The following is a 27,351-nucleotide window of genomic DNA, read 5'->3' on the forward strand; positions in this document are numbered from 1 at the left end:
TCTGTGATCGTTGGGGGCCATGTTGGAGATATTGTATTGGAACCCACAAGTTTCAAGTTAAGCCACTGACGGCTCCATTTTACATGTTGATTGTTTGTACTGTACAGGACCCAAAAAAGTTCCTTTACAGAAAAAAAAAAGTGATTTACTGTTTCCATCTATTCCTCATCAGTTTTATATGTATGGGCTTGCTTTATTTGTATTAAATTTCGACTTATTTGTTTCTCATTTAAATTTTTTCTTATTTGGAATTACTAACTTGTTTTTCATAGCATTAAGGCTTTAAGCTACACAGTTTTTAATTTACAATTGACCATGTGATGTTGTAACTTGAAGGACCACAGTGTTATTGTAGCTAGAAAATGTTATTTAAAGGAGATCTCACTTATTGTTTACCTCAGTGTCTGTAAGCCAAAACCAGGAGTGGAACAGTCCGAGGAAAAGAATAATAGAAACACGTAACCACTTCTGCATTTATCACCTACTCCTGGATTTGGTTTACAGATACTAATCTAAAAGACTGACCAAATACTGACTGTGTGAACGTGGCTTCACCATCAGAGTGGCATACCCATCAATCAGCCACATTTGGTTCCGAAAGCCAAATAGAACCAATGTACGGAGATGGAATAGCACAGCGCCGTACACTGTGTAGTGGCCGTTCCTGAGTACTGCAGCAGAACACTAATGCCATTCAATAAGGGCTGAGCTGCAGTATCCAGTACCAGCCACCACACATAGCTCCCAGGGCCGGCGTCAGCACCCGGCGCACCTGGGCAAGTGCCGGGGCCCTGGCGAGACAGGGAGGCCCACTCATGCTGTCTGAGATACAGCCAGGGCCGGCTTTAGGGGCCCCCCAGCCACTACAGCAGAAGCTCCACTGATAATCATAATCAGTGAAGCTTCCGATGTAGAGACTGGTTGAGGACCTGTAGTGACATCACGATCATGTGACCGTGATGTCACCACAGGCCATGTATTCATAGGCCAGTGCACCTCCTGTCCTCCAGCACGGAGCTTCTGAGGGGAGGGAGAGCTAAGACCTGGGCCGGCACCTACATACCTGAGCTGTGATGTGAGGTACCATAAGTCGTGCAGCACCCTTTGTGTGTGCTGCTCCTGTGATGATGACTCCTGTCAGCTCCTCCAGCTCTTGTGGGCAGTCCCAGCAGAGGAGAGGGCAGGGAGGTGTCTGCTGGGATAGTGCTGCTGGGAGCAGGAGGGCTGCAGCTGATAGTGTGGGACATCTCATTCCCTACAGCATAAAGCAGTGTATGTGAGGTGTGTGTAATTGATGTGTGTATAGTGTGAGGTATGTGTAGTGTGTGCTGCCTGTGAGCTATGTGTATGTGTTTATATGAATCACATGTATCAAATGAGCATTTGTTGTGCAGCATGTGTCTGCCATGTATGTGTTTCGTGTGTGCCATGTATGTATGTGTTTCGTGTGTGCCATGTATGTATGTGTGTGTGCCATGTATGTATGTGTATGCCATGTATGTATGTGTGTGCCATGTACATGTGTGTTCCATATACGTATGTTCCATGTACTGTATGTACGTGTGTGCCATGTACATGTACTGTATGTATGTGTGTCATGTACATGTACTGTATGTATGTGTGTGCCATGTACATGTACTGTATGTATGTGTGTGTCATGTACATGTACTGTATATATGTGTGCACCATGTACGTGTGTGTGCCATGTACATGTACTGTATGTATATACCATGTATATGTGTGTACCATGTACATGTGTGCAATATGTACATATACTGTATGTATGTGTGTGCGCCGTGTATATGTACTGTATGTATGTGTGTGCCATGTACGTGTGTGTGTCATGTACGTGTGTGCCATGTACATGTACTGTATGTATACATTTTTGCACATGTCAACCCATTTTGTCCTTTTACAAATGTTCCACGTTAATAATTTCTAATGTTTACTTTAAGGCTGTGTGCACACATTCAGGATTTTTTGCTTTTTTTTCCTGCGTTTTTTCTCTATAAAAACGCAAAAAAGCGCATACATTAAGCATCCTATTATTAGAATGCAATCTGCAATTTTTGTGCACATGCTGCGGTTTTTTTCCGCGGCGGAATCACATTCTGGAAAAAAACGCAGCATGTTCATTCTTTGTGCGTAATCGCAGGATTCCGCACACATAGGAAAGCATTGATCCGCTTACTTTCCACATGTGGATATGCCCACCATGCGGGAAGTAAGCGGATCATGTGCGGTTGGTACCCAGGGTGGAGGAGAGGAGACTTTCCTCCAGGCCCTGGGAACCATATAATTGTTAGAAAAAAAAGAATTAAAATAAAAAATCATGATATTCTCACCTTCCAGCGTCCCCGACAGCCTTCCCGCTCCTCGCGATGCTTCCATTCCCAATAATGCATTGCGAAAATGACCTGTGATGACGTCAGTCTCGCGAGACTGCTACTTCATCTGGGGTCATTGTTGCAATGCATTATTGGGACCGGAGCATCGCGAGGAGCAGGAAGACTGCCGGGGATAGGCAGCATAGGCAGCATCAATAGTAAAAAGTTGGTCACACTTGTCAAACAATGTTTGACAAGTGTGACCAACCTGTCAATCAGTTTACCAAGCGATGCTACAGATCGCTTGGAAAACGCTAGCATTCTGCAAGCTAATTATGCTTGTAAAACGCTAGTGTTTAGCGGGAAAACGCATGCCAATTCCACATGCGATATACCCGCAGCAGGAGTTACGAATTGCCGTGGAAATTTCCGCAGCAATTCTGCAACATGTGCACATAGCCTAAAAAGTTTTCCACAAAAATTGGCATACAAGGGGTTGCCTTATATAAAGCCCCTTTGCTGTATGGTATTGTAGAATGTACAATAGCTATCACTCATGTAAGAAGTGAATTCTGGCATTGGACTATACCTATATTTCTCTGCTGTATCTGTGATTCATGAATTGAGGTATGTGATAAAGGGGGGGCCCAGTGAGACTCTTTTGCCCGGGGCCCTCAAAAACCTGGAGCCGGCCCTGATAGCTCCATTACCATACACTGATTACATGAGGCTGCTGCAGGAGCTGATGACAGCTGATTAGTGGTGGCGCCACCAATCTGATATAAGTATAGTTACAGTACATAGGAAAACAAGGAACAAAACCAATAAAAGAATCTGCACAGATGCCTGCAGAAACAAGAGGGAGCAGTATCCTTGAGACATGTACATATACACCATGTTTCAAATTATTATGCAAATGACATTTTTCTCGGATTTTCCTAAATGGTCGGTGAAAATTACAGTCAGTCTAATAAAAGTCATCACCCGTTAGAGAATACATCGAATTTTATTGAAGAAACCTCCCAATGATATAACAGTATAATCTCCACAATGAATAAAACCTCAAAATGCACTGTTCCAAATTATTAGGCACAGTAGAATTTCTAAACATTTGATATGTTTTAAAGAACTGAAAATGCTCATTTGTGGAATTTGCAGCATTAGGAGGTCACATTCACTGAACAAAAAGCTATTTAACTCCAAAACATCCTAACAGGCCAAGTTACATGTTAACATAGGACCATTCTTTGATATCACCTTCACAATTCTTGCATCCATTGAACTTGGGGGTTATGGAGAGTTTCTGCTTGTATTTCTTTGCATGAAGTCAGAATAGCCTCCCAGAGCTGCTGTTTTGATGTGAACTGCCTCCCACCCTCATAGATCTTTTGCTTGATGATACTCCAAAGGTTCTCTGTAGGGTTGAGATCAGGGGAAGATGGTGGCCACACCATCAATTTATCTCCTTTTATGCCCATAGCAGCCAATGACTCAGAGGTATTCTTTGCAGCATGAGATGATGCATTGTCATGCATGAAGATGATTTTGCTCCTGAAGGCACGTTTCTGCTTTTTATACTATGGAAGAAAGTTGTCAGTCAGAAACTCTATATACTTTGCAGAGGTCATTTTCACACCTTCAGGAACCTTAAAGGGCCCTACCAGCTGTTTCACCATGATTCCGGCCCAAAATATGACTCCTCCACCTCCTTGCTGTTGTTGCAGTCTTGTTGGGACATGGTGGCCATCCGCCAACCATCCACTACTCCATGCATCTGGTCCATCCAGGGTTGCTCGACACTCATCAGTATACAAGACTGTTTGAAAATTAGTCTTCATGTATGTCTGGGCCCACTGCAACCGTTTCTGCTTGTGAACACTGTTTAGGAGTGGCCGAATAGTAGGTTTATGCACCACAGCAAGCCCTTGAAGGATCCTACACCTTGAGGTTCGAGGGACTCCAGAGGCACCAGCTGCTTCAAATAAATGTTTGTTGCTTTGTAATGGTATTTTGGCAGCTGCTCTCTTAATCCAATGAATTTGTCTGGCAGAAACCTTCCTCATTATGCCTTTATGTGTGTGAACTCTGTCTGTGCTCTGTTTCAGTCACAAATCTCTTCACAGTACGATGATCACTCTTAAGTTTTCATGAAATATCTAATGTTTTCATACCTTGTCCAAGGCATTGCACTATTTAACGCTTTTCTGCAGCAGAGAGATCCTTTCTATTTCCCATATTGCTTGAAACTTGTGGCCTGCTTAATAATGTGGAACATCATTTTTAAGTAGTCTTCCTTTAATTAGAATCACCTGGAAAACTAAGTATCACATGTGTTTAAAATTGATTTCAGTGATCCATTGAGCCCTGAGACACAATACCATCCACGAGTTTAATTGAAAAACAAAACAATTAAATCTTTATGACACTTACATCCAATTTGCATAATAATTTGGAACAAGGTGTATATGAGCAGAAGTTTTCTTTGTGAAGAAGTCTTCACAGTAAAAATTGTTGGTTTTTCTGGTCATCAGGAGACTTGCAGATTCAACGTAAGTTTGGTAAAGTTTGATTTCTCAGTAATTGTCCATCTTCAAAAGTGAAGCTTATTAGCTATAAGTTGGACTTGCACCTATTCCCAGCTTTAGCGATTGACACTTTATAAGACGAACATTTTTAAAGCTTGTTAAACTTTGGATTAACTTTCACATTTGTATTGTAGATTCTTTCGTATCATGCGTCTGCTGCTGAAGAGGAAACCATGGAGCTGCAGGTAACAGCGGTAAAAACACTTTAATTTATCTTTTTAATTACAATAAGTATTTTTTTAATGTTTTTCACAAGGTTTTTAATTGCTTCTTCCAAGGCTACCTTTTTTGGGTGCTACTGGCCCCACTTTTGCCCTAAGGTCCACTTTATACATCTGATATTTACGGTGCAAAGCTGTCCGCAGATCTCCTGACCCGAACTCGACAGCCTCATATAGGCTTTGACTCTGAACCACGGTAGTACTGACGCTTACCAGGATCAGGAGTAATGCATTCAATAGATATGGCGTAGTGAAAGCTCAGCCACTGCTGCTTAAAGGAAACTTGTCAGAAAAAAGTACTATCAACCAACAGATATGTGGTTAGTCTGCAGGTAAATCACATTATTAACCCGCACTTAGCCAAACGCTTTAACTTTATCCCCCCCTCAGCGTTCCGATGTCAGTCATGGGGGTGGCGCCGGCGCTGCTTCAGTCACCACAGCAGTGACTGTAACTGCGCCCCCCGGTCCTGACTGACAGCCGGCTCCAGCGCTATTAGGCTGAATTCACACGATGCGGATTTAGTGCGGATCCGCAGCGGATTTTTCCACGCAGAAGCGCTGCAGTTCCGCACAGTGATTTACAGTACAATGTAAATCAATAGTAAAAAAAAAAGCTGTGCTAATGGTGCGGAAACATGCTACTACTTCTGTGCGGAACTGCAGCGTTTCTGACCCCTTCCATAATAGAAATCCGCAGGGGTAAAATCTGCAGAAAATTTGCATCAATTCCGCATCAAAACTGCACAAAATCCTCGGCAAATCCACACCTGCGGTTTCTGCCAAGAGATGCGGATTTTGTGCGGAAAATTCTGCACCCCAATCCGCAACGTGTGCACATAGCCTTAACCTGCAAATTAAACCCATATTTGCAGAAAATCCGCTGCGGATCCGCACCAAATCTGCATCGTGTGAATTCAGCCTAATAGCATTTTTTCTGATGACAGGTTTTCTTTAACTGCAGTGATGTCAGTTCCCTTGATGACAAGTTGTTAACAAATTAAAAAATAGTGATAATTGGTGGCGGGGGGGGGGGGGGGGGTAAATATAAACTAAATTGGAAAGTTACTGTAACAGTATTTGTAAGACACATATTACATATCCAGGATGGCAAGGAACTTGAGTACAAAGTCCCCCGTATTAAATGTTAGAACCGTATGTTGCTACATGGAGGAGTACTCCATTAATAATGGACACAAATAAAACCAACTGAGTAGCCACAAACCGCCAATAAAGTATTAAAAATAACAGTTTATGTAGAACAGCATATGCCATTTTCAGTTTCACTATAGCTTATTGACTCTTTGATGCTACTGTACATCAGAAAGATTGTCTACTGTATAAGGACTGTTTATGTGATGTATGCTGGTATTTGTGTACAATCTGGGATATTGATGTTTTCCCACCATTTCCTCATTTTTAGACCTGCATGCATATAATCAGGGCTGCCACTAGAAATTTCGGGGCCCCATACTGGCAAAATTTCCGGGGCCCCCTTGAGACTCCACTCCAGCCCCGCCTCCACGATCCACCCCTCAAACTGTCCACAGTCCCACCGCTCTCTCTTGGAAAATCTCCACTTCTCACCTATCACACATTGACAGTTCCCATCACCAGATCACACATGTAGCCGGCAGCTTTTGTTTTGGCCAATAGATTTTTTTAAGCCACCAAAATGACAAGGTAGACACTTTTGGCCGGGCCCTACTCTACTGTAACCTATTAAATATTTGTTAAAATATGCAGTACAATTTAGGTATATTTTTATTTTTCAATTTTTAAAATGACCTATAATACCACATACAAGGAACAAATACCACAGCACCATGACCAGACACCATATTATCACCACAGTGACCTATAATACTATCTACAAGGCACAAATACCGCCACACCATGACCAGATGACATATTACCACCACAGTGATCGAATAATATCAAATACAAGGAACAAATACCACAACATCATGACCAGACCACATATTACCACCACATAGTGACTGAATACTACAATACTGATCAATAATAAAAAAAAACCACAATACTATCACCATAAGTGCCATTATACACAGGAGATCTGTACTTAGTATGCAGTGTCTGTGTACAGGTAATACAGTGATCACCAGTGACATTATACACAGGAGCTCTGTATATAGTCTATAGGTAATCCAGTGATCACTGGTGATATTATACACAGGACCTCTGTATATAGTATACAGTGTATAGTGTCAATGTATAGGTAACACTGACTTACCAGTGACGTCTCTAGGTGAAGTCCTTCATCTTTCATCCCGCACAGACCACCATCACTTCATGCAGCCAAGACTCGTTTCTGCAGGAAATAACAGTTATCTCGAGTTCCACTTGCAGAACACATTACTTAATTTTCCCAACTTCTACATTACACCACATGAAGAAGGCGACATAGTGTCAATCTACACAGTAATAGGACCGCCCCTCCATTTAAAACAGTGTACTCAAAAAATAAAATAAATACATCACTGCAGTAATAATATCCCTTAATTAGCCCCTATGGTAATAATATTCGCCATCCTAGCCCCCGTGTGTCTCATTACTGGGGTCAGCCATATGTTCTCCCATCCTGCCCTAATGAGTATCCATCCTTCCCCATATGATCTCCCCATCCTGCCCCATCTGTCTCCATCGTATCCATCCTGCCCCATGATCCTGCCCCATCTGTCTCCAATCCTGCCTCCAGTGTCTCCAATCATGCCCGTATCACCATTCTGCCCCGTCTCCAATCAGGCCCCCATTTCTCAATTCTGCCCCATCTGTTTCCATTCCTGCCCCAGTGTCTCCAGTCATGCCCCAGTGTCTCCAGTCATGCCCCAGTGTCTCCAGTCATGCCCCAGTGTCTGTCATCCTGCCCCGTGTCTCCAATCATGCCGTTTCTCCTTTCTGCCCCCCCTGTGTCCAGCTTTCTGCCCCTGTGTCCAGCTTTCTGCCCCTGTGTCCAGCTTTCTGCCCGTGTCCAGCTTTCTGCCCCTGTGTCCAGCTTTCTGCCCCTGTGTCCAGCTTTCTGCCCCTGTGTCCAGCTTTCTGCCCCCTGTGTCCAGCTTTCTGCCCCGTGTCCAGCTTTCTGCCCCTATTTCCAGCTTTCTGCCCCTGTGTCCAGCGCTCTGCCCGTGTCCAGCGCTCTGCCCATGTCCAGCGCTCTGCCCGCCCGTGTCCAGCGCTCTGCCCCCCTGTGTCCAGCGCTCTGCCCCCGTGTCCAGCGCTCTGCCCCCCGTGTCCAGTGCTCTGTCCCCCGTGTCCAGCGTTCTGCCCCCCCTGTGTCCAGCGTTCTGCCCCCCCTGTGTCCAGCGTTCTGCCCCCTCTGTGTCCAGCGTTCTGCCCCCTCCTGTGTCCAGCGCTCTGCCCCCCCTGTGTCCAGCGTTCTGCCCCCCCTGTGTCCAGCGTTCTGCCCCCTCCTGTGTCCAGTGCTCTGCCCCCTCCTGTGTCCAGCGCTCTGCCCCCCCTGTGTCCAGCGTTCTGCCCCCTCCTGTGTCCAGCGTTCTGCCCCCCCCTGTGTCCAGCGTTCTGCCCCCTCCTGTGTCCAGCGTTCTGCCCCCTCCTGTGTCCAGCGCTCTACCCCCCCTGTGTCCAGCGCTCTGCCCCCTCCTGTGTCCAGCGCTCTGCCCCCTCCTGTGTCCAGCGCTCTGCCCCCTCCTGTGTCCAGCGTTCTGCCCCCTCCTGTGTCCAGCGCTCTGCCCCCTCCTGTGTCCAGCGTTCTGCCCCCTCCTGTGTCCAGCGTTCTGCCCCCCCTGTGTCCAGCGTTCTGCCCCCTCCTGTGTCCAGCGTTCTGCCCCCTCCTGTGTCCAGCGTTCTGCCCCCTCCTGTGTCCAGCGTTCTGCCCCCTCCTGTGTCCAGCGTTCTGCCCCCCCTGTGTCCAGCGTTCTGCCCCCTCCTGTGTCCAGCGTTCTGCCCCCTCCTGTGTCCAGCGTTCTGCCCCCCCCTGTGTCCAGCGTTCTGCCCTGGGCCCCCCCCCCCCCCCCCCCCGGATCGCCGCTCTCAATTAAAAAAAAAAAAAAAAAAAAGTTCTACTTACCTCCCGTCCCGCGCTCCTGCTCTCTGCACGCAGCTGCAGCGTGCACTCGCCGGCGACTGACAATGAAGTCAGACGCCGGCGACATGCACGCTGCGGCTGACGTCAGCTGCCAGCCTCAGATTGGCTGGCGGTTGTTAACTATTGACATGCGGGCTCGGGCCCGGACTTCAATAGCGCTGCAGCGCCGGCCGCAGCTAAGGGCCCGGTTCAGCCTGCGGCTGCCGGTAGGGGCCCGATGGGCAGATGAGACGGGGCCCGATGCGGGCCCCTCTGCCCACCGGGCCCCATACGCCAGTCACGGCTGTAATGCCCTGATGGCGGCCCTGTATATAATGGTTATTTTTTATATATATTTCTAAATAAACTGTTATTAATTTGCATATATACTCGAGTATAAGCCAACCTAAGTATAACCCAAGGCACCTTATTTTACCACTAAAAACTGAAAAAACGTATTGGCTCGAGTATTCATTGTCCCCTCATCCCCATCCTGGTATGCATTGTCCCCTCATCCCCATCCTGGTATGCATTGTCCCCTCATCCCCATCCTGGTATGCATGGTCTCCTCTTCCCTATCCTGGTATGCATGGCCCCCTCATCCCTATTCTGGTATGCATGGCCTTTTCATCCCCATCCTTGCATGCATTGTCTCCTCATCCCCATCCTGGTATGCATGTCCCCTCATCCCCATCTTGGTATGCCTGTCTCCTCATTCCTATCCTGGTATGCATGGCTTCTTCATTGTCATCCTGGTATGCATGACTCCTCATCCCTTTCCTTGTATGCATGGCTCCTCATCCCTATCCTGGTATGCATGGCTCCTCATCCCTATCCTGGTATGCATGGCTCCTCATCCCTATCCTGGTATGCATGCTCCCCTCATCCCCATCCTTGTATTCATGTCCTTTCATCCCTATCCTGGTATGCATGGCTCCCTCATCCCTATCCTGGTATGCATGGCTCCTCATCCCTATCCTGGTATGCATGGCTCCTCATCCCTATCCTGGTATGCATGGCTCCTCATCCCTATCCTGGTATGCATGCTCCCCTCATCCCCATCCTTGTATTCATGTCCTTTCATCCCTATCCTGGTATGCATGGCTCCCTCATCCCTATCCTGGTATGCATGGCTCCTCATCCCTATCCTGGTATGCATGGCTCCTCATCCCTATCCTGGTATGCATGCTCCCCTCATCCCCATCCTTGTATTCATGTCCCTTCATCCCTATCCTGGTATGCATGGCTCCCTCATCCCTATCCTGGTATGCATGGCTCCTCATCCCTATCCTGGTATGCATGGCTCCCTCATCCCTATCCTGGTATGCATGGCCCCTCATCCCTATCCTGGTAGGCATGCCCCCCCTCGTCCCCATACTTGTATGGATGGCTCCCTTGCAGCGTTTTGTTTTGTCATAAGCTCTGCATAACCCCTTCCCAATCACTGATTGGTAGCTTTTTGCCTATGCACAGGGAACAGAGAAAGCTGCCACTCAATGGCATAGGTGGGATTATACAGAGCTCAGCATTCACAGAAATGGTTGCTTTGCAGCAGCAAAAACAGTACATTTATAAATATGACAGCAAGCAGCCCAGTAAGTGATACATCGTTGGAATCAGAGTTACTGCCCCTTCATTATGCTGCTCTCAGATGGGATAGTGAAAGCCTGGTGAAAGGTTCTCTTTAACGGTTCTTTTACATTTGCCGTGTTTTTTGCAGCCCGTTTTTGCGTGCCTTTTTTGCGGGCCATATTGCCGCAATTTTCACAGTCTGCCGCAATAATGGACCGCAAAAAAACTTGCTTATCGCCGTTTTTCTGGTTTCCAATACTATTGAAAAAGTATTGGAAAAAAAAAACGGCGTTCCGCAAAAATAGTATTCACGGTGCACTGCAAAAACAAGCTTCTGTTGTTTTTGAGGCCCCATTGATTTTCAATGGAGCTGTGTCCGTAAGCCGTGAAAAATATTGAGCAGGCTCGATATTTATTCATGGCCGTAAATACGGCCCTCGTGGCTATACGGCATACGGCGCTCAGTGGAATTATCGCGGCCCGTTTTTCCCGCCCCATAGAAATCTATTGGGGACGCAAAAGCGGGACGCAAAACCACGGCAAGTGTAAAAGAAGCCTTAGGCTATGTTCACATTAAGTTTCTGCCACACACTTATTCCTCCATCAGAGCTCTAACTACCTTGTTATAGTAAATGGCTCTGTTTGAATCTCACATATCAGGGCTTAAGATGGAAAGGAGTCCTAGATATGAGGCAGTATGGTATATACAGTATGGTAATAATTTGTAGAAATACAGGGGCTATATTGCTATATAGGCAGTATAAATGTTATCACAGCGGAGTGAGATTCTAGTGTATTAAAAATCCTCGGATAATTCAAGCCCAATTTTTAGTAAATCGGAAGTCCTGTAATGTGTTAGATTAACTGGGTGTCTGACTGTAATTCTGTAGTATATAGATCTAAAATTAGATAAATCACATTGCATAATTGTGCAGCATACTTCCCACAGTAATTACTCCTAGATAGTTCCTGAAAAGGAATTGCCTGTGGATTTACAGAGCTAACTCCTAGCAAGTCTGTGACAGCTGTAAGGGATATATGTACTGTCTGTCTGAGCCGAAAGTGAGCTGAGACCCCTGTCACAGCACCAAGAATAGATCTTTTTCCAAACAAACTCCAAATACTTTCCCTTTCTTTAATTATTTAGCTTAGGAAAATCTGAAAAAGTGATGTGGGGGTACAAGAGGGCTAGAATTAGAGAGCAAACTCCTTGGTATACACAAGTAAAGGAGAATTCACTGTGTGATATCTTGGAGAAATCCATGTAGAATAAGAACATGCCGTGTCCAGCCGAGCATACATATATCCCTGAGCACGAAGCTGCCCAGCCAGCTGCTTGTTAGTCCTCTTCAGAGAGGAAGAGGACTAGCATGCTTATCATGTCAATTTGCATATTTCCCAGAGGAGCATTGCGGCTTTAAGTCTCCTCATCTCGACATGCTTATCATGTCACTCTCCGCAAGGAGAAACGATACTTCTTGGATCCCGGTCAGACGCCTCTCAATCAGCCAAACCAGATCTCCACTTTGCACTGACGAGGGGCAGTACCCCGAAACACAGTGTCTGCAAATTGAGATTCTGGTTTGGCTATTATCCTAAGTCATGTGACAAGGCTCGTTAAAGGGTCGACATTGACTGTTAGGATTGCTACCTCCAATAGGTGGCACTAGAGTTCTAGTCCTCTTCCTCTCTGAAGAAACAATTTGCATATTTCCATTTTCCAAAACACTGTATGGTAAAATCAATGGTGTCGTTCAAAGGCACAACTTGTCCTGTAAAAAAAAGCCATCTCATGGCCATATTGATGGAAAAATAAAAAAGTTGTAGCTCTGGAAAGAAGGGGAGCAACAAAGGAAAACCCAATATGGTAAAGGTGTTAACAGACGTGTGACATAAATCACTCAATATATTCCTAAAAGACATTTCCTATTCACTGCTATTGTAAATACACTTTGCTCTTCATATGTTCCTCTGGTACAGTTTTTAAATAAAAAAAAAAAAACCTAATGGGGAAACAAATGAAGTTCACATCACTCCCTTAATGCGTCTCTTGATGGAAAAGCTTTAAACTAGGCACTATCCTATACTTTATACTTTATTATACTATACTATTCTATATTAGAAGGCTGCAAAAAATACTTCAGGAAAAAATAACTCTTCCAAAACACTTCAAAAGCTTTTCAAAACTGCGGTATATACTCGAGTATTAGCCGACTCGAGTGTAAGCCAAGACCCCTAATTTTGCCACAAAAAAAACAGGAAAACTTAATGACTCGAGTATAAGCCTAGGGTGGAAAATGCAGCAGCTACCGGTAAATGTCAAAAATAAAAATAGATACCAATAAAAGTAAAATTAATTGAGACGTCAGTACTAGGTTAAGTGTTTTTGAATATCCATATTGAATCATGAGCCCCATATAATGCTCCATACAGTTCATGATGGGCCCTGTTATGGACCTGGTGGTTAGGAGCACCCGGAATGACCTAATGAGTAAACTAGTAATCGGAACAAGCTCTGGGAAAGTGGGAACTCTGCTGACAGCAACCCCTACTCCTATCACACACACTAGAAATAGCCGTGGAGCATACCTAACTCTACCTAGACGCCTCTTCACAGCCTAAGAGCTAACTACCCCTAAAGATAGAAATAGAAGCCTAACCTTGCCTCAGAGAAATTCCCCAAAGGCAAAGGCAGCCCCCCACATATATTGACTGTGAGTTAAGAGGAAAGTCACAAACACAGGAATGAAACAGGTTTTAGCAAAGGAGGCCAGACTTCACTAAATAGTCAGAGGATAGAAAAGGGAACTATGCGGTCAGCACAAAAGACTACAAAAAACCACGCAGAGTAAGCAAAAAGACTCCCCACACTGACTCACGGTGTGGAGGTGCCACTCTGCACCCCAGAGCTTCCAGCTAGCAAGGGAATATCATGATAGCAAGCTGGACTAGAAATTAGCAGTACTAAGAAATATATTCAGGAAGCAGTAACAACAAATGAACTAGCAAAGACTTAGCTTCTGCTGGAGTAGACAGGTCCTCAGAGAAGTCCAAGTGAGATCTGAACCAATACTGAAACATTGACAGCTGGCATGAAGTAACGATCTGAGTGGAGTTAAATAGGGAAGCCAGCATAGCAATAAATGAGAGCAGCTGACAAAGCCAACCTCAGTGACCAGCAGTTCCGCTCAAAGCCACCAGAGGGAGTCCAAGAGCAGAACTAACCAAAGTACCATTCATGACCACAGGAGGGAGTCCGAGAACGGAATTCACAACAGTACCCCCCCCCTTGAGGAGGGGTCACCGAACCCTCACCAGGGCCCCCAGGCTGATCAGGACGAGCCAAATGAAAGGCACGAACTAAATCGGCAGCGTGGACATCGGAGGCAACAACCCAGGAATTATCCTCCTGACCATAGCCCTTCCACTTAACCAGGTACTGAAGCTTCCGTCTCGAAACACGAGAATCCAAAATTTTTTCCACCACATACTTCAACTCCCCCTCAACCAACACTGGGGCAGGAGGATCAACGGAGGGAACCATAGGCGCCACGTACCTCCGCAACAACGACCTATGAAACACATTATGGATGGCAAAAGAAGCTGGAAGGACCAAACGAAATGACACAGGGTTGAGAATTTCAGAAATCTTATAAGGACCAATGAAACGAGGCTTAAACTTAGGAGAAGAAACCTTCATAGGAACATAACGAGAAGACAACCAAACCAAATCCCCAACACGAAGTCGGGGACCAACACAACGACGGCGGTTAGCGAAACGTTGAGCCTTCTCCTGGGACAACGTCAGATTGTCCACTACGTGAGTCCAAATTTGCTGCAACCTGTCCACCACAGAATCCACACCAGGACAGTCAGAAGGCTCAACCTGCCTCGAAGAAAAACGAGGATGAAAACCAGAATTGCAAAAAAAGGTGAAACCAAAGTAGCCGAACTAGCCCGATTATTAAGGGCGAACTCAGCCAATGGCAAGAAGGTCACCCAATCATCCTGATCAGCAGAAACAAAGCATCTCAGATAGGTTTCCAAAGTCTGGTTGGTTCGTTCGGTTTGGCCATTTGTTTGAGGATGGAAAGCCGAAGAAAAAGACAAATCAATGCCCATCTTAGCACAAAAGGACCGCCAAAACCTAGAGACAAACTGGGAACCTCTGTCCGACACAATGTTCTCCGGAATGACATGCAAACGAACCACATGTTGAAAAAATAATGGCACCAAATCAGAGGAGGAAGGTAATTTAGGCAAGGGTACCAAATGGACCATCTTAGAAAAGCGATCACAAACCACCCAGATGACAAAAAATCCTTTGAGAGACAGGAAGATCTGAAATAAAATCCATGGAAACATGCGTCCAAGGCCTTTTCAGGACTGGCAAGGGCAAAAGCAACCCACTGGCACGAGAACCGCAGGGCTTAGCCCGAGCACAAGTCCCACAGGACTGCACAAAAGAACGCACATCCCGAGACAAGGAAGGCCACCAAAAGGACCTATTCACCAAATCTCTGGTCCCAAAAATCCCAGGATGACCAGCCAACACTGAGCAATGAACCTCAGAAATAACTCTGCTAGTCCATCTATCAGGGACAAATAGTTTCTCCGCTGGACAACGGTCAGGTCTATCAGCCTGAAACTCCTGCAGCACCCGCCGCAAATCAGGGGAGATGGCAGACAGAATTACCCCCTCTTTGAGAATACCAGCCGGCTCAGGGACTCCCGGAGAATCAGGCACAAAACTCCTAGAAAGGGCATCCGCCTTCACATTCTTAGAACCTGGAAGGTATGAGACCACAAAATCGAAACGGGAGAAAAACAGCGACCATCGAGCCTGTCTAGGATTCAACCGCTTGGCAGACTCGAGATAAGTCAGATTTTTGTGATCTGTCAAGAGTCAAGACCACCACGCGGTGCTTGGCTCCCTCAAGCCAATGTCGCCACTCCTCGAATGCCCACTTCATAGCTAGCAGCTCCCGATTGCCAACATCATAATTACGCTCAGCAGGCGAAAACTTTCTAGAAAAGAAGGCACATGGCTTCATCACAGAGCCATCAGAACTTCTTTGAGACAAAACAGCCCCTGCTCCAATCTCAGAAGCATCAACCTCGACCTGAAAAGGGAGCGAAACATTTGGCTGATGCAACACAGGGGCCGAAGAAAAACGACATTTCAGCTCCTGAAAAGCCTCAACGGCCGCAGAGGACCAATTCACCACATCAGCACCTTTCTTTGTCAAATCAGTCAAAGGTTTAACCACACTAGAAAAATTAGCGATGAAGCGACGGTAAAAATTAGCAAAGCCCAGGAATTTCTGGAGGCTCTTCACAGATGTAGGTTGAGTCCAATCATAAATGGCCTGAACTTTAACAGGGTCCATCTCGATAGTAGAAGGGGAAAAAATGAAGCCCAAAAAGGAAACCTTCTGAACTCCGAAGAGACATTTAGACCCCTTCACAAACAAGGAATTAGCACGAAGGACCTGGAATACCATTCTGACCTGTTTCACATGAGACTCCCAATCATCCGAAAAGACCAAAATATCATCCAAATACACAATCATGAATCTATCCAGATACTTTCGGAAGATGTCATGCATAAAGGACTGAAACACAGATGGAGCATTTGAAAGCCCGAATGGCATTACCAGGTACTGAAAATGGCCCTCAGGCGTATTAAATGCTGTTTTCCATTCATCGCCCTGTTTAATACGCACAAGGTTATACGCCCCTTGAAGATCTATCTTGGTGAACCAACTAGCCCCCTTAATCCGAGCAAACAAATCAGACAGCAGAGGCAAAGGGTACTGAAATTTGACCGTGATCTTATTGAGAAGGCGGTAATCTATACAGAGTCTCAGAGAACCATCCTTCTTGGCCACAAAAAAGAACCCTGCTCCCAACGGTGATGAAGACGGGCGAATATGCCCTTTCTCCAAGGACTTCTTTATATAACTCCGCATAGCGGCGTGCTCTGGCACAGATAAATTGAAAAGTCGGCCCTTAGGAAACTTACTACCAGGAATCAAATTTATAGCACAATCACAATCCCTATGAGGGGGTAGGACACTGGATTTGGGCTCATCAAATACATCCTGGTAATCCGACAGAAACTCAGGGACTTCAGAAGGAGTGGAAGCAGAAATTGACACCAACGGAACATCGCCATGTACCCCTTGACAACCCCAACTAGACACAGACATTGATTTCCAATCCAATACTGGATTATGAACCTGTAACCATGGCAAACCCAACACGACAACATCATGCAAATTATGCAACACCAAAAAGCGAATATCTTCCTGATGTGCTGGAGCCATGCACATGGTCAACTGAGTCCAGTACTGAGGTTTATTCTTGGCCAACGGCGTGGCATCAATTCCCCTTAATGGAATAGGATACTGCAAAGGCTCCAAGAAAAAACCACAGCGCCTGGCAAACTCCAAGTCCATCAAATTCAGGGCAGCGCCTGAATCCATAAATGCCATAACCGAGTAGGATGACAAAGAGCAAATCAAAGTAACAGACAAAAGAAATTTAGGCTGTACAGTACCAATGGTGACAGACCTAGCGAACCGCTTAGTGCGCTTAGGACAATCAGAGATAGCATGAGTGGGGTCACCACAGTAAAAACACAGCCTATTCTGACATCTGTGTTCTTGCCGTTCAGTTCTGGTCAAAGTTCTATCACATTGCATAAGCTCAGGCCTCTGCTCAGAGGACACCGCCAAATGGTGCACAATTTTGCGCTCACGCAAACGCCGATCAATTTGGATGGCCAAGGACATTGATTCATTCAGACCAGCAGGCGTGGGGAATCCCACCATAACATCCTTAAGGGCTTCAGAAAGACCCTTTCTAAAAATTGCTGCCAGGGCACACTCATTCCATTGAGTAAGCACAGACCATTTTCTAAACTTCTGACAATATATCTCCGCTTCATCCTGACCCTGACACAAAGCTAGCAAGATTTTCTCTGCCTGATCCACTGAATTCGGTTCGTCATAAAGCAATCCAAGCGCCAGAAAAAACATCTACATTAAGCAATGCAGGATCTCCTGGCGCAAGGGAGAATGCCCAGTCTTGAAGGTCGCCACGCAACAAAGAAATAATAATTTTTACTTGCTGAATGGGGTCACCAGAGGAGCGGGGTTTCAAGGCAAGAAACAGTTTACAATTATTTTTGAAATTCAGAAACTTAGATCTATCCCCAGAAAACAAATCAGGAATTGGAATTCTAGGCTCTAACATCGGATTCTGAACTACATAATCTTGAATGCTTTGTACTCTTGCAGTGAGATGATCCACACAAGAGGACAGACCTTGAATATCCATATCTACACCTGAGTCCTGAACCACCCAGAGATTAAGGGGAAAAGAGAAAGAAAACACACTGCAAAGAAAAAAAAATGGGTTCAGAACTTCTCTTATCCCTCTTTTGAGATGCATTAACACTTTGTTGGCCAGCTGTACTGTTATGGACCTGGTGGTTAGGAGCACCCGGAATGACCTGATGAGTAAACTAGTAATCGGAACAAGCTCTGGGAAAGTGGGAACTCTGCTGACCGAAACCCCTACTCCTATCACACACACTAGAAATAGCCGTGGACCGTACCTAACTCTCCCTAGATGCCTCTTCACAGCCTAAGAGCTAACTACCCCTAAAGATAGAAATAGAAGCCTAACCTTGCCTCAGAGAAATTCCCCAAAGGCAAAGGCAGCCCCCCACATATATTGACTGTGAGTTAAGAGGAAAGTCACAAACACAGGAATGAAACAGGTTTTAGCAAAGGAGGCCAGACTTCACTAAATAGTCAGAGGATAGAAAAGGGAACTATGCGGTCAGCACAAAAGACTACAAAAAACCACGCAGAGTAAGCAAAAAGACTCCCCACACCGACTCACGGTGTGGAGGTGCCACTCTGCACCCCAGAGCTTCCAGCTAGCAAGGGAATATCATGATAGCAAGCTGGACTAGAAATTAGCAGTGCTAAGAAATATATTCAGGAAGCAGTAACAACAAATGAACTAGCAAAGTCTTAGCTTCTGCTGGAGTAGACAGGTCCTCAGAGAAGTCCAAGAGAGATCTGAACCAATACTGAAACATTGACAGCTGGCATGAAGTAACGATCTGAGTGGAGTTAAATAGGGAAGCCAGCATAGCAATAAACGAGAGCAGCTGACAAAGCCAACCTCAGTGACCGGCAGTTCCGCTCAAAGCCACCAGAGGGAGTCCAAGAGCAGAACTAACCAAAGTACCATTCACGACCACAGGAGGGAGTCCGAGAACGGAATTCACAACAGGGCCCCATAAGATGCTCCATATTAAAATATGCCCCATATAATGCTGCACAAATGTTGATCATGACCCCATAAGATGCTCCATAGAGATATTTGCCCCATATAATGCTGCACAAATGCTGATTATGGCCCCATAAGATGCTCCATAAAGACATTTGCCCCTTATAATGCTGCACAATTTCTGATTATGGCCCCATAAGATGCTCCATAGAGATATTTGCCCCATATAATGCTGCACAAATGCTGATTATGGCCCCATAAGATGCTCTATAGACACATTTGCCCAATATAAAGCTTCACAAATGCTGATTATGGCCCCATAAGATGCTCCATATACACATTTACCCCGTGTAATGCTCCACAAATGCTGATTATGGCCCTATAAGATGCTCCATAGACACATTTGCCCCATATGCTGTTGCTGCGATTAAAAAAAAATCACATACTCACCTCTCGTCACTCAGGCCCCCGGCACTTGCTATAGTCACCTTTCCCTGTTTCACCGCCGGGCACCGCTGTGTCTTTGCACTGATGTTCAGGCAGAGGGCGCACACTAACCACGTCATCGTGCCCTCTGACCTGAACGTCACAGCAGAGGACGCGGAAGACAGAGCGGTGATGGAACGCGGACAGGTGAATATCGCGCAATGCCCCCGTTATACTTACCTGCTCCTGACGCGGTCCCTGCACCTCCCTGGTTCTCCGGGCGCCGTCAGCTTCTTCCAGCATTGAGCGGTCACATGGTACCACTCATTACAGTAATGAATATGCGGCTCCACCCCTATGGGAGTGGAGTCGGGTCCATATTCATTACTGTAATGAGCGGTACCATGTGACTGCTCAACGCTGGAAGACACTGACGGTGCCCGAGAACCAGGGAGGTGCAGGGACTGCGACAGGAGCAGGTGAGCATGATTAGACAGCTGCCGCTCCCCCTCCCCTACCGACCCCTGGGAATGACTTGATTATAAGCCGAGAGGGGCAATTTCAGCCTAAAAAAATGGGCTGAAATTCTTGGCTTGTACTCGAGTATATACGGTATTTAATTAAATGAAAAGCACCTACAAAAGTGTCCTAAAGAAGAAGTGCTACCTAAAGCAGTTTCTGCTAAACAACTAAAGTGTAGTTTTTGACTGACTTAAAAAAAATAAACCCTGTCTACATATGCTCTCGAACAGCAATAATAAATTGGATGTGTGTGAAACATAACATTATAACTGATGCCGATAATTACCTTGTCTTATCCCTAGCTTAACTGAGAAGAGTAACAAAGGGTCTAGGTTATTTACCTGTAACCTCTCACATGGTGCTCACCTGTGAGATTTGTGTTGTGAGTCTGACTTCAACTAATTCATGTTTCTTGTCATTCACAGGGATCAGTCGTGCCATCTGCACAAGCACTTAAATTAACAGACTTCTACTTCAGTGATTTTGAGCTTACTGACATGGAAACCACATTAGCTACAAGTCGAATGTTCACAGACCTCAACCTTGTGCAGACCTTCCAAATGAAATACGAGGTAAGACACACTGTTCTAGAGCCAAATTGGTTTGGAGACTAAAACAGTTGATCTTAACTAATTTTGTGGTGCTGAGAACTAATATGAGGCTTAAATTTGCTGTTTGGCTCTAATTTTCAAGATCCAAAGGAGGTTGTATTTACTTATGACACCTTTCATGCAGGATTATAGAAAAATTGTGTCTTTTATTTCATCATCATTATTGCATTGAAGGTAGCTAGTCTATTACATAATTATTATAGATTATAATCTATTTAGTCTTTTGAACCTTCAGTATTCTATCATCTTAGAGTGACCAATAGGGTTGAGTGAAACGGATCGGACAAATTAAAAAATCGCCGACTTTCGGCAAAGACGGGTTTCGTGAAACCCGACCCGATCCCACTGTGGGATCGGCCATGAGGTCGGCGATCTACGCTCCAAAGTCGCGTTTCGCATGACGCTTTCAGTGCCATTTTTCAGCCAATGAAGGAGGACGCAGAGTGTGGGCAGCGTGATGACATAGGTCTCGGTCCCCACCATCTTAGAGAAGGGCATGACAGTGATTGGCTTGCTTTCTGCGGCGTCACAGGGGCTATAAAGGGGCATGCACACCGACCGCCATCTTACTTCTGCCGATCTCAGCATAGGGAGAGGTTGCTGCAGCTTCATCAGAAGCAGGGATATAGTTAGGGAGGGAAGATTAACCCCCAAACCGCTTGTGCTGTAGCGATTTCCACTGTCCAACACCACCTTTGTTTTGCAGGGACAGTGGAGGCTATATCTTTGTGCATCAGCTCTGTAGCTTATTAGGCTGCCTTATAAGGCTCACTGATAGCTGCATTGCTGTTTGCACCGCTGCTGTGCAAACCAACTGCTTTATTAAAAGCAAAAATCCTGTTGCTCCTTTCTGCAGTTATCTTGTTTAGTTGTCCACACTTTTGTGTGCAGCAGTCCTTTTTATTGCTGCCATACTTGTCCTGAGATCATTGTAGGGAGATTGAAATTGTACTACAGTCCTTGCATTTTTCAGATATCTTCCAGCCACTTGCTGCCACTTACATTGCGTTGTGTTACACACTGGGCCTGAGTTGTGGTGCTGTCTCCCCCCAAAAAAAGTGAGATTGAAATTCTCAGTCCTCTTAGTTTGTGGTGTATCAGCCAGCCACTTGCTACCACTCACATTGCGTTGTAAAATACACAGGGCCTGAGTTTGGGTTCTGTGTCCCAAAAAAAAAAAGTGAGATTGAAATTCTCACAAAGTGGATATACCTCAGTCCTCTTAGTTTGTGGTGTATCAGCCAGCCACTTGCTGCCACTCACATTGCATTGTAAAATACACTGGGCCTGAGTTTGGGTTCTGTGTCCAAAAAAAAAAAGTGAGATTGAAATTCTCACAAAGTGGATATACCTCAGTCCTCTTAGTTTGTGGTGTATCAGCCAGCCACTTGCTGCCACTCACATTGCATTGTAAAATACACTGGGCCCGAGTTTGGATTCTGTGTCCCAAAAAAAGTGAGATTGAAATTCTCACAAAGTGGATATACCTCAGTCCTCTTAGTTTGTGGTGTATCAGCAAGCCACTTGCTGCCTCTCACATTGCGTTGTAAAATACACTGGGCCTGAGTTTGGGTTCTGTGTCCCCCCCAAAAAAGTGAGATTGAAACTCTCACAAAGTGGATATAGCTCAGTCCTCTTAGTTTGTGGTGTATCAGCCAGTCACTTGCTGCCACTTACATTGTGTTGTGTTATACACTGGGCCTGAGTTGTGGTGCAGTTTTCCCCTCCAAAAAAAGGGAGAACTAAATTCTCAACAAGTTTATATACACCTTCTACCTTGTTTTACAGTACCATATAATGGTTGTTATTTTGGTTAGATTTTTCCCAAAAATGAGGAAGTCTGGTGGAAGAGGCCGTGGGAGGTCATTGCCAGCTGGTACTGATGGTGGTGGTAGTGGTGGTGGAGCATCTGGTGGTAGTGGGAAAAGCAAAATAGTAGCTAAGGCTGGAGGTGTTGAGCCAGCGTCATCGTCTGGCTACACAAGGCCTCAAAGGCTCCCTTATCTGGGACTAGGAAAACCGCTTTTAAAGCCGGAGCAGCAGGAAAAAGTTTTGGCTTTCCTTGCTGACTCAGCCTCTAGCTCTTTCGCCTCCTCTTCAGAAAGTTCCAAATTTAAAAGCAGCGAGTCGTCAGTGGATGCTCCCGGTCAGGAACAAGTCGCTTCCTTGTGTCCTTCACCCAAACCAATAGTGAAGGATGCGTCAGGCGACACAACAGGTTATTCCATGGAGCTCTTTACACATACCGTGCCTGGGTTAGAAAGGGAAATTGTTAACAGCCCATTACAAGATGAATCGGACATGGAGTGCACTGATGCACACCCACAGCTAGATTATTATGCTGTTCCATTGACTCAGATCACTACATTGTCCTCGCAGTGTACTGGGCCAGAAACTGACCCTAATGAGACTATGGTGCCTCGTCCCGAACGCTATAGCACCTTACACGGTGACACAGAGAAAGGTGCACATGACATTGAAGAGGAGGTGATAGATGACCCAGTTGTTGACCCAGATTGGCAGCCATTGGGGAAAGAGGGTGCCTCTGACAGTAGCTCAGTCAGAAGCGGAGGAGGATGATCCGCAGCAGCCATCAACATCACAGCAGCTTTCATCTGGCAGGCCCGTCTCAGGCCAAAAACGTTTGTCAACCAAAAAAACAGTTATAGGACAGCGTGGCCTTCCGGTGAAAGTAGCGCAGCGTGCAATGCCTGAAAAGGTATTGCATAGTAGGAAGAGTGGAGTGTAGCAATTTTTTAACCAAGATCCGAATGATCAGTGCAAAGTTATCTGTGAGAAATGCTCAAAGACCTTTAGCAGAGGGACGAATCCCCTAAATTTAAATACAACGTGCATGTGTAGACATTTAACAAGCATGCACTTGCAAGCCTGGAATAACTACCAAACGTCCCGTACCGTTGGTGCACCTGATCAGAATGAAGGTAGTCAGCAACGCTACATTGCTTCCCTCACTGTAAGCCCACCAGTTAGGACACCACCAGCAGCAAATGTGGAGGTATCGTCGCAAGGCCAAAGCAGTCAGGGAATCACAAGGTTTTTGGTAGGAAACACTGTATGTAGGTCAACATCAAGAATAGCATCACCAACCCTCTCTCAATCCGCCATGTCCACGTCCACCACCACCGCTAGTTCCACCATATGCACCTCTCCAGTCCAGCTCACCCTACAAGAGACTCTCGTCCACCACCTCGTCCAGGAGAGTTCCCTGAGCAGACAATGGCTGACTGTCATAAAGGCTTCCCTCCTCCTCGGCTGCAGACGCCTGCTCGTTAATGTGCGTCAAGCTTTGCATCAGCAGACCCATTAGCGGGATGCTTATGATGGCGTCGTCTGCACTTACCAGCCATGTGCGTTCCTCAAAACACTGAAGGACTTGACAGAGGTCTTGTAGCTTTGACCACTGCACACCTGACAACTGCATGTCTGCCATTCAACTGCCTGCCCGTGTATCTGTATCCTCCCACAAATACATTACAGCACGCCTCTGTTCCCAAAGCCTCTGAAGCATGTGCAGTGTGGAGTTCCACCTTGTTGCAGCGTCGATTATTAGGCGGTGCTAGTGTGCTATCAGAAAGAGTCTTCAGTGCTGCTGGTTCAATACTGACCGAAAAAAGGACTCATCTGGCTACCCAAAATGTTGATGATCTAACCTTCATTAAAATGAACCAATCATGGATTTCTGATTATTTTGCCCCACCTTCCCCTGCTGACACGTAGCTTGTCTGAAAAATGTCTTGCTTTTGGCCTCCTCTTACTGACTGCTCCAATTCCTTCATTTGCAGCTGCTGAATGTCCACCATAGGCCATTTTTATACCTCCCTAAATGGGCTGACTCCCCCCACAGGGCTGTGGTCACCACTTGGCGCAAGTAGCCGTGCGAGTGCCGTTTGCCTGGACAGGTGGGTGTGCCCACTCTTGTGCGACGGCACTGGCACAGGGTCCCTCAAAGTACAAAGAAGTGTCTCTGACGGTGGTGGTGCACAATCAACGTCAGACACACCATCATAATATGAGGGGCCCTGTGCCAGTACCGCAACCCACGAGAGAGTGTTCCCCCCAGCTCGACCAGTGCTCTACCACTTACAATACTTACCTCTCCCTGCTCCCTGTGTAGTTTGTGCTGTTAAATCCTTCAATGGCACTGCCAATACAAATTTGTTGAAATGATATATGAAAGTTAAAATACACAGGGGCCCTGGCCTCCATTTAATACTTTGCGCCTACTACCACTGTCTTTATTATTTGGGCCTATTAATGGTGTCTGCCGCTGCTTGTTGTTCTCTTCCACTGAACAAAGCTGCGCCGCCACTTTACTCCTGTTTTGAATATTAAACTGCATTTGGTCTACTTGTTTGGTTGGGCCTACTAACGGTGTCTGCCGCTCCTTGCTTTTCTCCTCTTCTGAACAAAGGTGAGCCACCACTATACTCCTGTTTCGAATATTAAACTGCATTTGGCCTACTTGTTTGGTTGGGCCTATTAACTGTGTCTGTCACTCATTACAGTTTTCCTCCACTGAACAAAGCAATGCCGCCTGTTTAGTCCTGTAACCAATTTTGAACTGCATTGAGCCTACTTTTTTATTTTAGGCCTACTACCTGTGTCTGTCTGCACCACTCCTTACAATTGTCCTCCGCTGAACAAAGCTATGCCGCCTGTGTACTCCTGTAACCAATATTGAACTGCATTGAGCCTACTTTTTTATTTTAGGCCTACTACATGTGTCTGTCTGCGCCACTCCTTACAATTGTCCTCCGCTGAACAAAGCTATGCCGCCTATGTACTCCTGTAACCAATTTTGAACTGCATTGAGCCTACTTTTTTATTTTAGGCCTACTACCTGTGTGTCTGCGCCACTCCTTACAATTGTCCTCCGCTGAACAAAGCTATGCCACCTGTGTACTCCTGTAACCAATTTTGAACTGCATGGAGCCTACTTTTTTATTTTAGGCCTACTACCTGTGTCTGTCTGCTCCACTCCTTACAATTTTCCTCCGCTGAACAAAGCTATGCCGCCTCTGTACTCCTGTTACCAGTTTTGAACAGCATTTAGCCTACTTACGTTATTGGGCCTACTAATTGTCAGCCTCTCATTACAGTTGTCCTCCGCTGAACAAAGCGATGCCGCCTGTTTAGTCCTGTTTCCAGTTTTGAACTGCATTTAGCCTACTTTATTATTTGGGCATATATCTGTGTTTCCTTGTCATCCTGCCCGTTGCCCAGCCACTGCTAGACGAGTCTGCTGGTACATTGACCCAGACCACTACATTCCCCTTGCACTACACAGCCAGAATCTGACCCTGCTGAATGTCAGGTTCCCCTTCCCGCATATTATACCACCTTATATGGGGACAAAGAGGAAGGTGCAGATGAAAGTGCAGGTTCCTTCATCAGGTGGGGGGGCATACTCGTTGGCAACGTCACTGGCACAGGGCCCCTCATAATACGCAAAAGTGTCTCTGCCGGTGGGAGGCGCCCCCGCCGTCAAACACACCGCCGTACTTTGAGGGGCCCTGTGCCAGTGCCAATGCGAATGAGTGGGCCCCCCTGCTTGCTCAAGATCACAGCACTTGCAAAGTTTAAATACTTACCTCTCCCTGCTCCACCACCATGACGTAGTCCGCGTTTCCTGGGCCCACGAAAAACTTGAGCCAGCCCTACCCCCCACAACTTTAGCCAAACAACCCCCAATTTTCAATGCCTAACTATTACTATAAGGTAAATTAAGATTGACAAGCTTAAGTAACAAGAATTGATGTTTTTGGCATTAAAATGTGCACTGTAGGTGTTTTCCTGTCCTCCACTCACTGCCGACTTTGATTCCCCATTGACTTGCATTGGGTTTCGTGTTTCAGTCGGCCCCCGACTTTTCGCAATAATCGGGCGATTTCACCCGACCCGACTTTTGAGAAAGTCGGGTTTCGCAAAACCCGATGCGATCCTAAAAAAGTAAAAGTCCCTCAACTCTAGTGACCAATCAAAAAATGCAAACTCGGTAATCCTATTTACAGTTGTATTACCTACGTTTATAAATGCCCTCTGTGTAAGGGATACAGTTTTAGGATTTCTTAGCTTCGTTACTTAGCATAGTAACATGTTTTTTTCAGCTATGCCTCATTCTTCCATTAACAAAGTGGATAGTTTTTGGTATATATGCGGAGGAGTCACTTTTGCGTCACAAAGGTGAAACTTGACTACCATGATAAGGAAAGCCTGCAACCTGTATTTTGGCTGCAGAATAGAGATCAAGACAAAAGTTGGGCTCCACATATACGCTGCAGTCGATGTTCATCACATCTTCCCCAGTGGTTGCATGGGAAGAGGCGATCTATGCCTTTTGCAGTCCAAACGATCTGGAGGGAGTCAACTAATCACATTATCAACTGCTATTTCTGCATGGTGCCCCCCATTAGGAAAGGAATTTCAAAGAAGAAAAAGTGGACTTTATAGAGCGCAGCATCATTCACCAGTGGTGACATCATTGCCAACTTTTTACCACGGTCGATGATGTCACCGCTGGTGAATGATGCTGCTGCTCTCAGCAGCATCTTGGCACCGTCCTGGTTGAAAACTATTTAGCCCCCCAGACATGGATTACAGCATGGGACACATCGACGGACAGGTATGGTATATTGCTGGTTTATTATTTTACTTTTATTACAGGAGATCGAGGGCATCAGGGAATTAGGTGTTGCAGTAAGTATGGTTTAAT

General features: G+C 45.9%; 1 protein-coding gene across 2 annotated transcripts in view; it reads left to right on the forward strand.

Moving 5' to 3' along the window:
* The window catches only part of PDE5A (phosphodiesterase 5A), a 498,536-nt gene that overhangs the window by 353,625 nt on the left and 117,560 nt on the right, over positions 1-27,351 (forward strand). The window contains exons 11-12 of one of the 2 annotated variants that reach the window (XM_077278445.1): positions 5,047-5,106; positions 20,433-20,579. In XM_077278445.1, coding sequence (XP_077134560.1) covers positions 5,047-5,106; positions 20,433-20,579 — 207 coding nt within the window. The remainder of the gene's footprint in view (positions 1-5,046; positions 5,107-20,432; positions 20,580-27,351) is intronic. The other variant, XM_077278452.1, reaches the window with a different exon arrangement.

This window comes from Ranitomeya variabilis, chromosome 1 (assembly GCF_051348905.1).
Source record: "Ranitomeya variabilis isolate aRanVar5 chromosome 1, aRanVar5.hap1, whole genome shotgun sequence".
NCBI classification, from domain to species: Eukaryota; Metazoa; Chordata; class Amphibia; order Anura; family Dendrobatidae; genus Ranitomeya; species Ranitomeya variabilis.